General features: G+C 29.4%; 1 protein-coding gene across 20 annotated transcripts in view; it reads left to right on the top strand.

Moving 5' to 3' along the window:
* LOC139521918 (dedicator of cytokinesis protein 1-like) overlaps positions 1 to 14,002 on the top strand; it is a 110,574-nt gene that overhangs the window by 26,414 nt on the left and 70,158 nt on the right. For 10 of the 20 annotated variants that reach the window (XM_071315665.1, XM_071315667.1, XM_071315668.1 and 7 more), the window contains 8 exons: positions 2,858 to 2,929; positions 3,460 to 3,535; positions 3,802 to 3,922; positions 4,821 to 4,902; positions 7,506 to 7,630; positions 8,803 to 8,901; positions 9,601 to 9,676; positions 9,933 to 10,039. In XM_071315665.1, coding sequence (XP_071171766.1) covers positions 2,858 to 2,929; positions 3,460 to 3,535; positions 3,802 to 3,922; positions 4,821 to 4,902; positions 7,506 to 7,630; positions 8,803 to 8,901; positions 9,601 to 9,676; positions 9,933 to 10,039 — 758 coding nt within the window. Of the gene's footprint in view, positions 1 to 2,857; positions 2,930 to 3,459; positions 3,536 to 3,801; positions 3,923 to 4,820; positions 4,903 to 7,505; positions 7,631 to 8,802; positions 8,902 to 9,600; positions 9,677 to 9,932; positions 10,040 to 11,431; positions 11,447 to 12,840; positions 12,925 to 14,002 lie in introns of all 20 variants that reach the window. The other 10 variants (XM_071315657.1, XM_071315649.1, XM_071315650.1 and 7 more) reach the window with 2 other exon arrangements.

Consider the following 14,002-nt stretch of genomic DNA (forward strand, 5'->3'; position numbering starts at 1 on the left):
AACGAAAGTAAAGTTTTTGACAATGTTTTGCACAAATAAAGAGTCTAATGCAGATATGAGCACGCTGATATGCACACTTCGAATGATGCACTGCCAATTTAACAGTTTACTTAAGAACATCAGTTTTCAAGTTGGTCCAAATCAGGGTCCGAAATTAAACTTTGTTTGATTTCATCAAAAATTAAATAATTGGGGGTTCTTTGATATGCCAAATCTAACTGTGTATGTAGATTCTTAATTTTTGGTCCCCTTTTCAAAAGTAAAAACACAAAAATACTGAACTCCGAGGAAAATTCAAAAAGGAAAATCAAAAATCAAAAGGCAAATCAAAAGTCCAAACACATCAAACGAATGGATAACAACTGTCATATTCCTGACTTGGTACAGGCATTTTCTAATGTAGAAAATGGTGGATTGAACCTGGTTTTATAGCTAGCTAAACCTCTCACTTGTATGACAGTCGCATCAAATTCCATTACATTGTCAACGATGCATGAACAAAACAAACATACTCAAAGAGTAAAAATGTCAAAAATAGGGGTACAACAGTCAATATTGTGTTATCATCTTAATATCACTACATAAACAACAAATGTAACAAAGTAGCACAAAAAGGCATACATCAAATTTAACATTCTCATTTTGCTTTTCTTATACGGCTGAATTTATCTATGTAAAGTCTACCCATAAATGAAAGAAGGTTTTCATTACTGGTGTAAAATTGCGCGTTTGAAATTCGCACAGGTAGACATAAAAATAATTTTGTCATATGGCGGCATACATAAATGCAGACTCACGTAAAGTAGATATAACAAAAAACAGACTTACAGTAAAAATAATAAATAAAATAATGGTGTGGTTCAAAGTATGACGGGACACATAAGTACAGTTTCACGTCAAATACGGCTGAATTTATCTATGTAAAGTCTACCAATAAATGATAGAAGGTTTTCATTACTGGTGTAAAATTGCGCGTTTGATTTTCGCACAGGTAGACATAAAAATAATTTTGTCGTATGACGGCACACATAAATGCAGACTCACGTAAAGTAGATATAACAAAAACCAGATTTAACAGTAAAAGTAATAATAATAAATAAAATAATGGTGTGGTTCAAAGTATGACGGGATACATAAGTACAGTTTCACGTCAAATGTATATCATAAAAAACAGACTAAACAGAAAAAGTAGTCTTATTGAATAAAATAGTTTAGTCATTCATAGTATGTCAAGATCCTTAAGTAAAAGTAATATCAATAAATGAAATAATTTTGCCGTTCAAAGTATGTGGTTTTACGTAACCAGAGTCACTTCTAATGAATATCTAAAAAAGACATATAAAAGAATACTATAATACGTAATTATGATGGTCTATATTAAGGTCCAAAGGGTCCGCAATTAAATTAAGTTTGATTTTAACAAAAATTGAATTCTTGGGCTTCTTTGATATGCTGAATCTAAACATGTACTTAGATTTTTTATTATGGGCCCAGTTTTCAAGTTGGTCCAAATCAGGATCCAAAATTATTATATTAAGTATTGTGCAATAGCAAGAAATTTTCAATTGCACAGTATTTAGCAATAGCAAGAAGTCTTCAATTGCACAGTATTGTGCAATAGTAAGAAATTTTCAATTGCACAGTATTGCGCAATAGCAAGAAATCTTCAACTGCACAGTATTGTGCAATAGCAAGTATTTTCAATTGCACAGTATTGCGCAATAGCAAGAAATATCTAATTGCACAATATTGCGCAATAGCAAGACATTTTCAATTGGAGTTATCTTTCTTTGTCCAGAATAGTAGTTGAATCAACTTAAATCATTGTTTTATACAATATACAATGTATATTCACTTTTACTACCAACTGATAAATTAAAACAATCTTTACCATTCAGTGATAACAAGCACTTTTTTTACATTTTGATATTTTATTATGTATTTAAATGAGTAGTAATTGTTGCAAACTCCATTAGAAATTTGAATTGAGATCAGTTTTGGAATAAGGGAAAGAGGGATGTGAAAATTTTTTTTTAAGTTCATTAGACCACATTCATTCTGTGTCAGAAACCTATGCTGTGTCAACTATTTAATCACAATCAAAATTTAGAGCTGAATCCAGCTTGAATGTTGTGTTCATACCTGCCCCAACTGTCAGGATTCAACCTCTGCGGTCGTATAAAGCTGTGCCCTGTGGAGCATCTGGTTCAGATCATATATTTAAGAAGATGTAGTATGAGTGCCAGTGAGACAACTTTCCATCAAAGTCACAATATGTAAAAGTAAACCATTATAGGTCAAAGTACGGTCTTCAACACAGAGCTTGTCTCACTCAAAATAGCAAGCTATAAAGGGCCCCAAAAATGACAAGTGTAAAACCATTCAAATGAGAAAACCAACTGTCTAATCTATATAAAAAACGAGAAACGAGAAACACTTATGAACCATACATTGAGAAGTAGTACATGTGATCACATGTAACAAATGATAATTAATTTAAAATTTAAAATTAATTTACTCGTATAAGCTGAGGATTAACATGTGAATGTTTGATGAGTATATGATAATTTGTACTAAATAAATATCCACACGCTTAGTTGGATTCTGAATCAGTTACCTTAGCAGAAGTGGTAAGAAACACATGTCACCCTACTGGAAATATCATGCAATTCTCGTTTTCAGCTAACAAGTACTTGCTGTTCCTCCTACTTTATGATAGTCTAAATTCAATAAAAAAACGATTTTTGTAGCCATGAATTTGAGCTGGCTAGTAATCAGAATCTTAATTATTGCACTTTTTGAAGGGTTGTATAATTTTCTAGCTTTATTAACACGCTACGGTTAATGCTTCTTACAGGTGTAATGGATCCAAATGATGTCAATGATAAGAAACAGACCAAATGCTTAAGACGTCCATTTGGAGTGGCAGGTAAGTCAGATTTCTGATTCCACACAGTAGGAAATAAGAGTGGTTGTAATAAAGGTGGTCCAATATCCAATATCATATGGCATTTTATTTGCAGAGTTTCTTGGAAATGTTGAATCATGCAGTTTTTTGTTGAAGTTTTCTATGTGAATAGTTGAATTATGCAGATTTTTGATGAATTCCCATGTGTTAATGATCATTATGCTGCAACTCACTGCTTCAGAATTTAAAGGATTATGGGTAATTAGTTGTTTGTACATCAAACAAAATAAATTATGTCTAATTATTGGTTAATTTTTCCATGTTTATGACGTTTTAAGCTTCTCACATTGTTTTTGTGTATGCTTTTGAAATATACCTTAGAATCATTAAATTTTGAAATTGCAAATTGAAAACAGCTTTTGTAAGAATTATTAATTTTGATATGATGAATTATAATTCATATGATTTAATATTCACTTTTGCTTGTATTGTTATATAATTTAAATGTTGAGATTTGAATTTAATAAAAGGTATAATTTATATATTTTTAGCCACAGAAATAACAGACATATTACAGGGTCTGAAAGAAGTTAATGAAGATATGCAACAGTTTATTCCATTCCAACAGTAAGTTAAAAAGCTAAAGAGATTCATTATGTCTTAGCTAAATAGATTTCATATCAAAAAGAGAAGTTTTAGTTTTTTTGGTTATCAAAACATATCTTTTTTGTATCATTACTGAATAGGGAAAAACATGCATATATTTAAGTCATACATTTTTTTCTCTATTTTCTTGAATCAATAAATTATGTTCAATAAAAGTGTTGTCTTAAATACTGGAAAAATATTTGTATCGTAATATCAAGAGTACTTTTCTTAATCTTGTTATTTAGACCAAGTGGGGAAGAGTTCATGGAATCTTTAATCAAGAAAGTTGTCTCAGCTAAAGAAATCAACCACAAAGGTCAAGGACTATGGGTTTCACTTAAAATCATGATGGGAGACCTCAAACAGGTATGCAGTTGTTATTCACAGGAGATTTCAAGTGTAAAGAAGTGTACAACCTTTGTTTGATACTGCTTAGGAGTTAACATTATTCAAAATATGAAATTAAGTCAGGTACCATATTTTGATAACACTTTTCACAGCTGTTACTTGTGAATATATAATTCAGATGGACATATGAAATACAAGTGACTCAAAATTGATACCGAAAAAATAGAAAGACAACTTATAGATAAAATACCAAACTCTATTATCATGGAAATGATCAAATGATCAACCACACAGATTGCAAAGTGTTTTATTTTTAGTTAATACAACATCAAATTTACTTAATGTCAAGTCATATGATTAATTTGATTTGTTCCCTTATTGCTAAATATATAACAGATAACACATTTAATTTGTTGAAGTCTTTTAGCAGAAAGGTATTTATCCACAATTTTTTTTTATTCGAAGTGTTTTAGACAGTCTTGGATTTTGATGATGGCATTGCAAGTCCAATGTAAAAATAGAGTTTGAAAAAGATATTTTGCCTTTGGACAATTCAGAACTACTGGCCCTTTTTTCACAAATGCATTCAAGTGAATACTAAGAATGTGTTTGAAATGAACATAAATGTAAGGTTTATCAAAATTAAAAAATATACCTACAGAAATTTGGTAAGATGGATTATAGACTGTGATTTGATTTATTTGGACAGTTTGACCTTTTTTTTGTTTGATGGTCTTTCAAACCATTGAAGCACTTAAAGAGGTCATACATTTAATTCAATGTGTAATGTAATACAGTTAAATTATTGTTTTATACATTGTATATGAATCATTTGACCTGCAATATTTGTAGTAAAGTGTGATTTAGGAGAATCAATTGCTAGCATTGACGGAAACTTTATTTTGGTCTTTTTCAGGCAAGAGAAGAACATCCACATTTAGTCACCATGGCAACTGCAGTATCAAGAAAGATGGGATTCCCAGAGGTTATCATGCCAGGTTAGTTTTCTTTAATTTGACAGCAGCCAGAACTAGATATTCATATGATAAAATTGATTCAGACATATTTGATGAATTTTGGTAAACCAAAAGCCATATTTTATGAAATTCTAAATATATTAACCCTTAGACTGCTACGCGCGACTATTGTCGTTCCTATAAAGCAGTCCGCTACTGCTACGCGCGACTATAGTCGTTTTCCGTAACTCGTTTGTTTACACAGTTACCATGGAATGGGCGGAGTCAATATTCATGAGATTGCGGCAGTTTCGACTTGTATGGATTCTGATTGGTTAAAAATTACGTTCTTTCGAGTGTCTCTTGACTTTAAATCAGGTATAAGCGATAAAACCGAAAGTGAAAATTTTTGATGAAAAAAGTGACAAAATGGCGGATATTATTTGGAGAAATAGCCAACTCGTTCAGAAGTATTTCAATGATAACAATTTAACAGCGGCGGCCGATAAAAAGGATTTGGACGAGAACAGAAGATATAATAGATGGAAATAGAAATATTCTATTAAAACTGCGAACAGAAGACTTTTAAAGCGAGAACCACCGGGATTCCCAGACCTTGTCCAAAATGGATGACATGAAACATGATTTTCGATGTTTATCATTTCGCCTTTCAAATGTGAATCAATATTGACTGACATCGATAGATCCGAATTTTAAGTTTGTCAAGATTATTTATTGATGAAAGCTATAACAATGAACTTGTCGTATAAATATATTTGTACATGGAAGTAAAAGTCGGCGCAGTGAAATCGGAGGAAAGTACTGGAAAATATTTGCATCAAAAAGGCTGTTGGTTCTAGAAGAAACTTTTTTTTTTTGATAGAAGAAACTTTTTTTTTTTGATAATCACAATGGAACTAGTTCTTAAAAGAGATTTTTATATATTGGTTCAATTCTGAAGTCATGGATACTTTAACATTGATGGATTCGTTAATAAAACATGAAAAAAATAAGTTTCCTTTGTTTACCTCTATTTGCACCTGTACAGGTAAAAAATGACCAGAGACTCACACAAAAATAAAATAAATAAAAAATACAGAATCTAACAATACTTTTTTATATAACTTTTATTGATGAATATTCAATATTTACAAAGATACAGCAATTGTAATTGAACATGTTTATTTCATCAGTGATTAAAATTTTATTCAGCAATACACAAAAGTACAATAGAAATGAATGCAGCAGTCTAAGGGTTAAATGATATAACATTTTCAATAAAAATGTATTTTTCTCTACTAAAATTATTTAAGATTATTTTTTCATCTACCATAGATGTAGCATATCAAGAAGATAATCTAAATAGAATCTGAATTTTTGGAAAAAAATGATTTTTTTCAGCACTGGGTAGTATATTGGTTAGAAAAAATCGTAGATTTAGTATGCAAGGTAATCATATCTTTGGGAAATGAATGTTACTGAACTGAAATCAAAATTAATGATTACTACTACAACTAATTCATAATTTTTTTTAAGGTCAATATATAAACTAATAACCATTGATACTGTCAAGATTCTCATATTTATCTGAGTGTTGACAATTTGAAGTTTTAATTTCAAGCATATAGAAAGAGTTTTATATTATTTGATAGTTACTACAAAGATCAGCCTCAAATGAAACAGTTTTGAATAGTACATATTTTATACAATATTATTATATTTAAACTATAATCATTTATTTATCGCTTGCCATGGAACAGTGGTAGGTAAGGGGAAATAACTGTTGGCTTTACATGTTTTCACTTTTATTTGATTAATTTTACTGACTTTTAAGTGTGGAACTCAAAATCTCATTTCTTTTATTGATACTTTATATATTATTTTTGTTTATGGACAATATTTTCAACATTTGTTATGATTTTATTCATTCCATCGTGATATTCAACTTTAATGAAAAATGACAGTGGATTCAGAATTTCGGCAGACACTTTAAAAAAACCAAATTTGACCTTTATTTAGAACTACTTTGAGATTTTGAGTTCTGTTTGTGTCTACATCATGTACATGTTGTTATTTTTTAAATTATCACTCTTTAGGAAGGCTTTTATCTTTTTGAAGACAATTGAAAAATATGCTCACATTTGTCTTGCTTGCTTTTGCACTTTTTATTTTAAAGTTCAGTGGTGATATTTAATTGCTTTTATAAAGAAAAAAGTGATTATATCTAATGGAAGTTAGTTGCAAGTAAAAGAAAAAAAAATGTAATTATTTTATTTTTATATGTGATTTTTTTTTTATCAACATAGCCAGAGAGTTTGTATTCATTACTAGCTAATTGTTGGAATAGATTATAACTCGTTATAGCATTAATATATGTAGGTTGAATATTTATTTTATAGATAAGGCTTCATCTTTCAACTTTTAAAATACATTATTCTTTTCTATCAAGAAATATCCCTGGATATAGATTGTAAGGGACTACAATTTATGGATACAATATATATAGCACCTTATGAAGTCCTCTTCAGAAGGGAGAATTTTGGATGACTTGTGGCTGTGGACAGTTTTCATGGTGGTGTTAGCCTCACATGTTTCATTTACTATGAAAACCTGAAAATAGCAAAGATTATGTTTAACCATTACAGGAGATGTTCGGAATGATATTTATGTAACTATCAAACAAGGAGAGTTTACCAGAGGTTCTAAAACAGCTGACAAAAATGTGGAAGTAACTGTGTTAGTGTGCAATAAACAAGGAGAACCATTAAAGGTTTGTTTTCATTGAACAAATAAGTACTAGTAATACTTGTTTTGGCTTTTCAAGAAAAATTGACAGAGGGAAAAGTCTCAAATCCCTTTGTTTTTGCCTTATTTTAACAAACACCTACTTTTTGTCCGATTTTAAAGGAAATTTTATTTTGACTAAAGATATTAATTAGATGTTGACTTAATCAACTCCTAATTAATTTGTAGAAACCCATTTCTTTATTTATTTTCATTTACAGTGTCTTTTTGTCCACTTTTATTACTGTGTTACTGTATTTGTATAGTGACAATATGTCTGGTTTTCTATTTATTTGCATTTGCACTGAAAATGAAATACATAAATGATCTTGAAATTACCCTGCTTACAACATTCAGTTACAAACTTAAAAGTCATATGAAACCTGAAATAAAAAAAAAATTATGTATATGTCTTTTATAACTAAATGGATAGTTTTAATTATAAAACTTATGTACATATACATTTTTCTGAAGAATTTTTTTTGATTTGTCCACATTTAGAAGAAGTTAATTTTTTTTAATTGCTTGCTTCCAGGAAGCAATTTGCCGACATATTTTCTAATGCAAGTGACCTTAGTTTGACCTTTCTCATAAAAAATCTGGTGATAACAATACGCATGGATTTGTCATTGAAATAAACTATTATCTGATTGTACATGTTATGCACTTGCTCAATATCCATTCTTCTTTGTTGATTGTTTACTTTAAGGTGACAATCAGTAAACTACGGCTTCAAAACACTACAAATAATAAGCTGCCATATATTTACATCATAACAGGCAGAGAGAAAAAAAAAATTGACGATTATATGATATCTTTGTGTAAAAAATGATAAAATTGTGCACAGAAGATTAAGTTTATGATATATACATGCATTGGTTCAAGAATTGGATAACCATTCATATGACTTTAAAAAGGCATAAGTAAAATAATGAGAGATATCTTAAAAAGATATAAAGAATAGAAATAAAGCCATGCAGAAATGTTGGAAGTTATATGCTTTACTTTACTCCAGGATAAGATTTGTTATAACATACTAGTTGTCATATGAATAGTTGTTAAAAAAGAGTCATTAAGCCTTAGGAACTAGGATGGGGATTATTTGTATCAGTTGTATGTGTTCACCTGGCAAATAATGGATATATATATATATTTCAGGATGTTATAAGTTATGGCTGTGGGAATGATATGACAAATGAGTACAGATCATTGGTGTTCTATCATGAAGATAAGCCTAAATGGTTTGAAACTATAAAGGTAATAACTTGTTTGTAAATGTACTATGGATGTTCCTCATTTAATATGAAGAGCAATGTACATGTATTTAACTATCTGCTTACTTTACACTTCCTTAGATACATCAATTAAATAGAGTAAATTCTGAATTTATTGCTATGTTTTTCATTACTGGGCTAATGCAACTGGGTGAGGATTAAAATAATAAGAATTTGCATTCTGATATCTGATATGTATATATCTATATAGATATAAGAAGATGTCGTATAGGTGCCAATGAGACAACTCTCCATCCAAGTAACAATTTATAAAAGTAAACCATTATAGATCAAAGTACAGCCTTCAACAAGGAGCTTTGGCTCACACTGAACAGCAAGCTATAAAGGGCCCCAAAAATTACTAGTGTAAAACCATTCAAACGGGAAAACCATCCATTAATCTATATAAAAACAAAAAACGAGAAACACTTATGAAAGACATAAACAGACGACAACCACTGAACATATGCCTCTTTTCCCATTAATTGCACAGATTGTAAGCTTGATTTTACTTCTTTTAGTTGCTCTTACTTGACTGAGTACTGGAATGTCCTTTGAAAGAGAAGGTAACCTGTTAAAAACTATGTACTCTGGAGTCTAAAGTCTGTAAAAGGAAAATTGTCTATTAGAGAAGCCTCATACAGAATATGTAATCTATTATTTATATACCTTTATTTTGTAGATTGCCATATCAACAGAGGAGGAGTTTAAAGGTCTTCATCTGAAGTTTTTATTTAAACACAGGTCTTCCAGTGAAAGTAAGATTTTTTTGGTATAAGATATTCCATTATTGCCAGTAGAGTTGATCATAATTTTGATAAGGGTTGATAATAAATAAATTTTAATCTATGTTTTGAGACAAAAAAAGTCATTTGATTGATAGTTTCTGATTTACCCAAAATTTCAATAAAAGTAGATGATATTTTTAACTTGTTATAAGACATTCAAAGACTTGTTTATTACGATATCAAGTTTGTATCAAATGTTTTAAAATATGTATATTGAAACATTTAGGCAAAGATAGATCTGAGAGGCCATTTGCCATGTCATTTATTAAACTGCTGAACCAGAAAAATGGTACAACATTGAACGATACAGACCACAATCTACTAGTCTATAAGGTAAGAAAACAAGAGGTACATTGAGGAGATATGCGAGATTGGTATTATAAGGTTTAGAATGGGGGTAAGATATGTGGCCTGTTTTGCTAGATGCCAATCAAGGAATGGGGTTAATTCTTTTAACATAAAATTGATGTCAACATCTGATTAGCTAGTTTATTCTGTAATATTGTTACTCTAATGAATAGTTAGTTGCTGAAATATGACATTTTTTTTTCTGTCTAAGCTCTACAATTGAAAACTGGTGAAAAGCTATATTGATGTAGTATTTAGTGTTACACCTACAAACAGAAAGTTCTCTCTATGTCTAGAAACCTGTGGTATTAAGTTCTCTGTTAAAATGTTAAAATATTATATTGCAACTGACTCCTGGCAACACCCTCTGTTTTGCATTTATTTCTTCAACATTGCTTTCTCTCATTTGAGTAGAAATTTAATAAGCAGTTCAAATTAAATCTTTATGTAATACGTTAAAAAGTCATCATGACCAAAAAAACTAGACAATTAATTTGTAGTGTTAAACTAATGTTATGTATAGACTACCCTTGTAATAATTTTCATAAATTTTGTGGTTTTGTTAAAACTTTTATAGTTAGTCAGGAAATAGGAAACTGACACACACTTATGTGATCTTAAATCACAATTTTTTTATTTTTTTTACGAAGAATTTACAACGATTTATACTTGAGTCCATCATTAAAAATAAAATGTTGAAGATATAAAGTTAAATGGCAATACACATATAATTTTCTTAGCTTTGCCTCTATTTCTGTATTCTTGATATGCAGTTATACTTTTATGAAAATGACACAGTATCCTAGGTTTGTAAATAAAGTAAAAAATTGCACAGTGATGAATACATTTGAGGAAACACAATTTAAGAAAATTAAGTGTGCAAGAGTTTCCATTGTAGTAATTTTAGTATGTTAATATTTACAGATTTCCTATTTTTAACTAGCTCTAATTCTGTAATCTAGTAGTATTAGAAATAATAAATCTCTGTCAACTCACATTACAAGACCATGGTAATTAAATTCTATGTTTTGTGTAAGGAAAATGTTGGAAAGTATCCTTTAGACAGAACAAAAACAGATTGTGTTAAACTTAAGGATTTGATTTTCATGTTTTCATGAAAGACATTTTCAAGTTCAGATAATGCTTAATTAAAATGACCATCAGAGTATTGCAGATTACTACGCACCAAAATATCTCCAATTCCTATATATGATGAAAATTTGGTCTAAAAACTATTTGTTTAAGTCTGTATTTATGCAAAAAAAAACAAACAATACAAATATAGATGCAAAACATAGAATATTATTTCTTTGGCTCACTTAGTGCAGACAGGCTACAAATTAAGGATGCATGTGAAATGTTCCATCTTTGTTTCAGAATAAAAATGACGGGGTAAATACTGACATTGTGTTTGTGGTGCTTTATTGTCACGCTAATTAATCCTCGCTTATTTAATAGACTATCATGCTTGCCTTTTCCTTTCATTTCAGTTTACAGTTTAATTTTGTTAAACAGTGACTTGATTGCTAGTGTTGCTGTCCACCTATTGCAGATCATTCAAAACTTTGACCACATTGCAATTTGTTTTATCAATTAAACAGTTCAACTGGTCAAAATGTTTACCAACTGCTGTAGAAGAACCTGAGTGAAGTCACTGTGACTGGTTCAATAAAACAGATTGCAGTTTGTTCAGAATTTTTGAATTATTTGCTATACTATAAATTGACAGCAACATTTACAATTATGTTAAAGTAAAAAGTTGTGTTAAGGATTTTTTTAATTTCCATGTGGTGCAAGATCATACTTTCATTTTCATTTGTTACAGGTTTGTTCATGAATGGGTAATTTTTTACTGGGTTAAGGAATCAATAGTTTGTTTCATTTCAATATGTTGAGTAGTTTAGGTTTTTTGTTTTCTTTTAAATAGATTTCATCCAACATGTCAAAGTTTTTTTTTTTATGGGAAAGTTTTCTTAACCTCATTAACAATCATTTTGTATTAGTTTGATAGCTGTAGAAATTGTGTTTGGTTTATGATGCAATTTAGACATTTATTTGATTTATTAATTTAGAATGGGTTTTTTTCATATTTCTGGTGTAACAATATAACCATTTTGAAAATTATTCTTGATATGATAAATAAGAGCACTTTATAACTGCCCAAGTTTAAGTTGCTGTGATTTGAAAGAACTTTCAAGGACTTAAATGGCAAGCAAGATAGGCACAAACTCATGTTAAAATATTACATTTAAACTGGCATGTATATTTTAACAGCTCACTTATTTAAAAATGCCATTATCATTATTTTTAGTTTACTAGTGGTCATTTAACCTGAGTGAATTTTATGAAGTGTGATATTTGATTAACTCTAGTTTATAACAAACACAGTAGTAATTGTATTCAGTATATTATTTTTTAAACTATAACCTATGACTAAAAATGTATGAGAATTTTGTTCTCACTTTTTCTAAACAAATTATATAAAAATAGTTATTTTTGAATTCTTCACTTTTATTAAGAAAATCTTGACTACAAGAAACAAAGAAAGAATTTGTTAAACAATGTTTTATGTTGGATGATTCTTTTTATGGTTCATTTGATAAAAAAATCTCAAAAAAATTATTATTGATCTTTCCAAGAAGTTATCTTTAATCTGGAACTTCACTGTAACCATTCTTGAATCGTTGGATGTTCCTTAATTACAGACTAACACATTTCAATATTTGCAAATAACAATTAAACATAGACAAGTCCAAAAACAGAATTAAGAATGATTTTTGTTTCAGTCTCAGAGACATTCAAGTGTTAAAAAACAGAGGTATTCTGTATTGTTTGAGTTAGAAAAGTTAGAGAAGGTTGATAATCATAAGGTATAAATACGGACTGAAATGGATAGTAAACTCACACTTTTACTTTTATATACATATGACAAAGAAACAGAATTGTTTTTTCGAAATATTCCTCTAAATTTAAAAAAATAAATATACATTTACAAGTGTGTTTCTAATCCATTTCAAGTCAGGTTTTCAGGGGCATGAATCAATGTTAACATGTGGTTAAGGGAGAGCAATCATTAATTGTGTGTCATGATGTGTTTATAATATCGTATGACACAGTTTTATATATGGATTTTCTGCAGTGGAGTGGTAGTGTGCTTCAAGTAGACACATGATTTAACATTTTTCTCAAAGAGGCTTAAATAAAACACATGGTTTTTGTAGTATTCACAAAGGAGCTTTTAAATAAACACATGGTGATGCAGTATTCACACTGGAGCTTTTACAAATATATTATAATATAGATAATATATAATACGGTCTTCCTCTTATTCTGTTTTCTGCGTGCTAAACCCCTTAGAATTGATTGGACAAATTATAGTCGGAAAACATATAAATATCTATTCCAGAAATATCTTTTTTATCAGTATCCTTAGCTCTTACCTTTCCACTTAGATTCAAAACAAGAAGATTCCTATGTATATCATCCATATTGAAGAATAAAATTGTGATATTCCGTTGGTGCCATATAGATTACAGGAGAGATGGATTGACTATAATTCCAAACATTGAAGCTTTATATAATTATATCCTCTTGATCTTTCTTTCGATTTACAATCCTTAAAAGTTTCTTTATAATTCATTTACTGATGCATTGCAGAAGAAGAGAATTGAAACTTAAATAATAATAACTAATTAAAATTCTTCAGTGCCACTACACTAATTGAACGTGAGGTCCTGCAGAATGAAGGAAACCATTGTTATTAACCCTGTTGTCTTGGTTCTGGGAAGATAAATGCTTATAGGAATTACTCTGCTTAATTAACTTTCTTACTTATAGACACAAAGATGGAATATGTTGTCAAGAAATTGCATTAATGACCTATCTTCAGTTGTATATTAAAGCTGTTATCCTGAAGATAGCAAAATAAAGGTTTAGTTACTTTGTTTG

Source organism: Mytilus edulis, chromosome 4 (assembly GCF_963676685.1).
Source record: "Mytilus edulis chromosome 4, xbMytEdul2.2, whole genome shotgun sequence".
Taxonomy (NCBI): domain Eukaryota; kingdom Metazoa; phylum Mollusca; class Bivalvia; order Mytilida; family Mytilidae; genus Mytilus; species Mytilus edulis.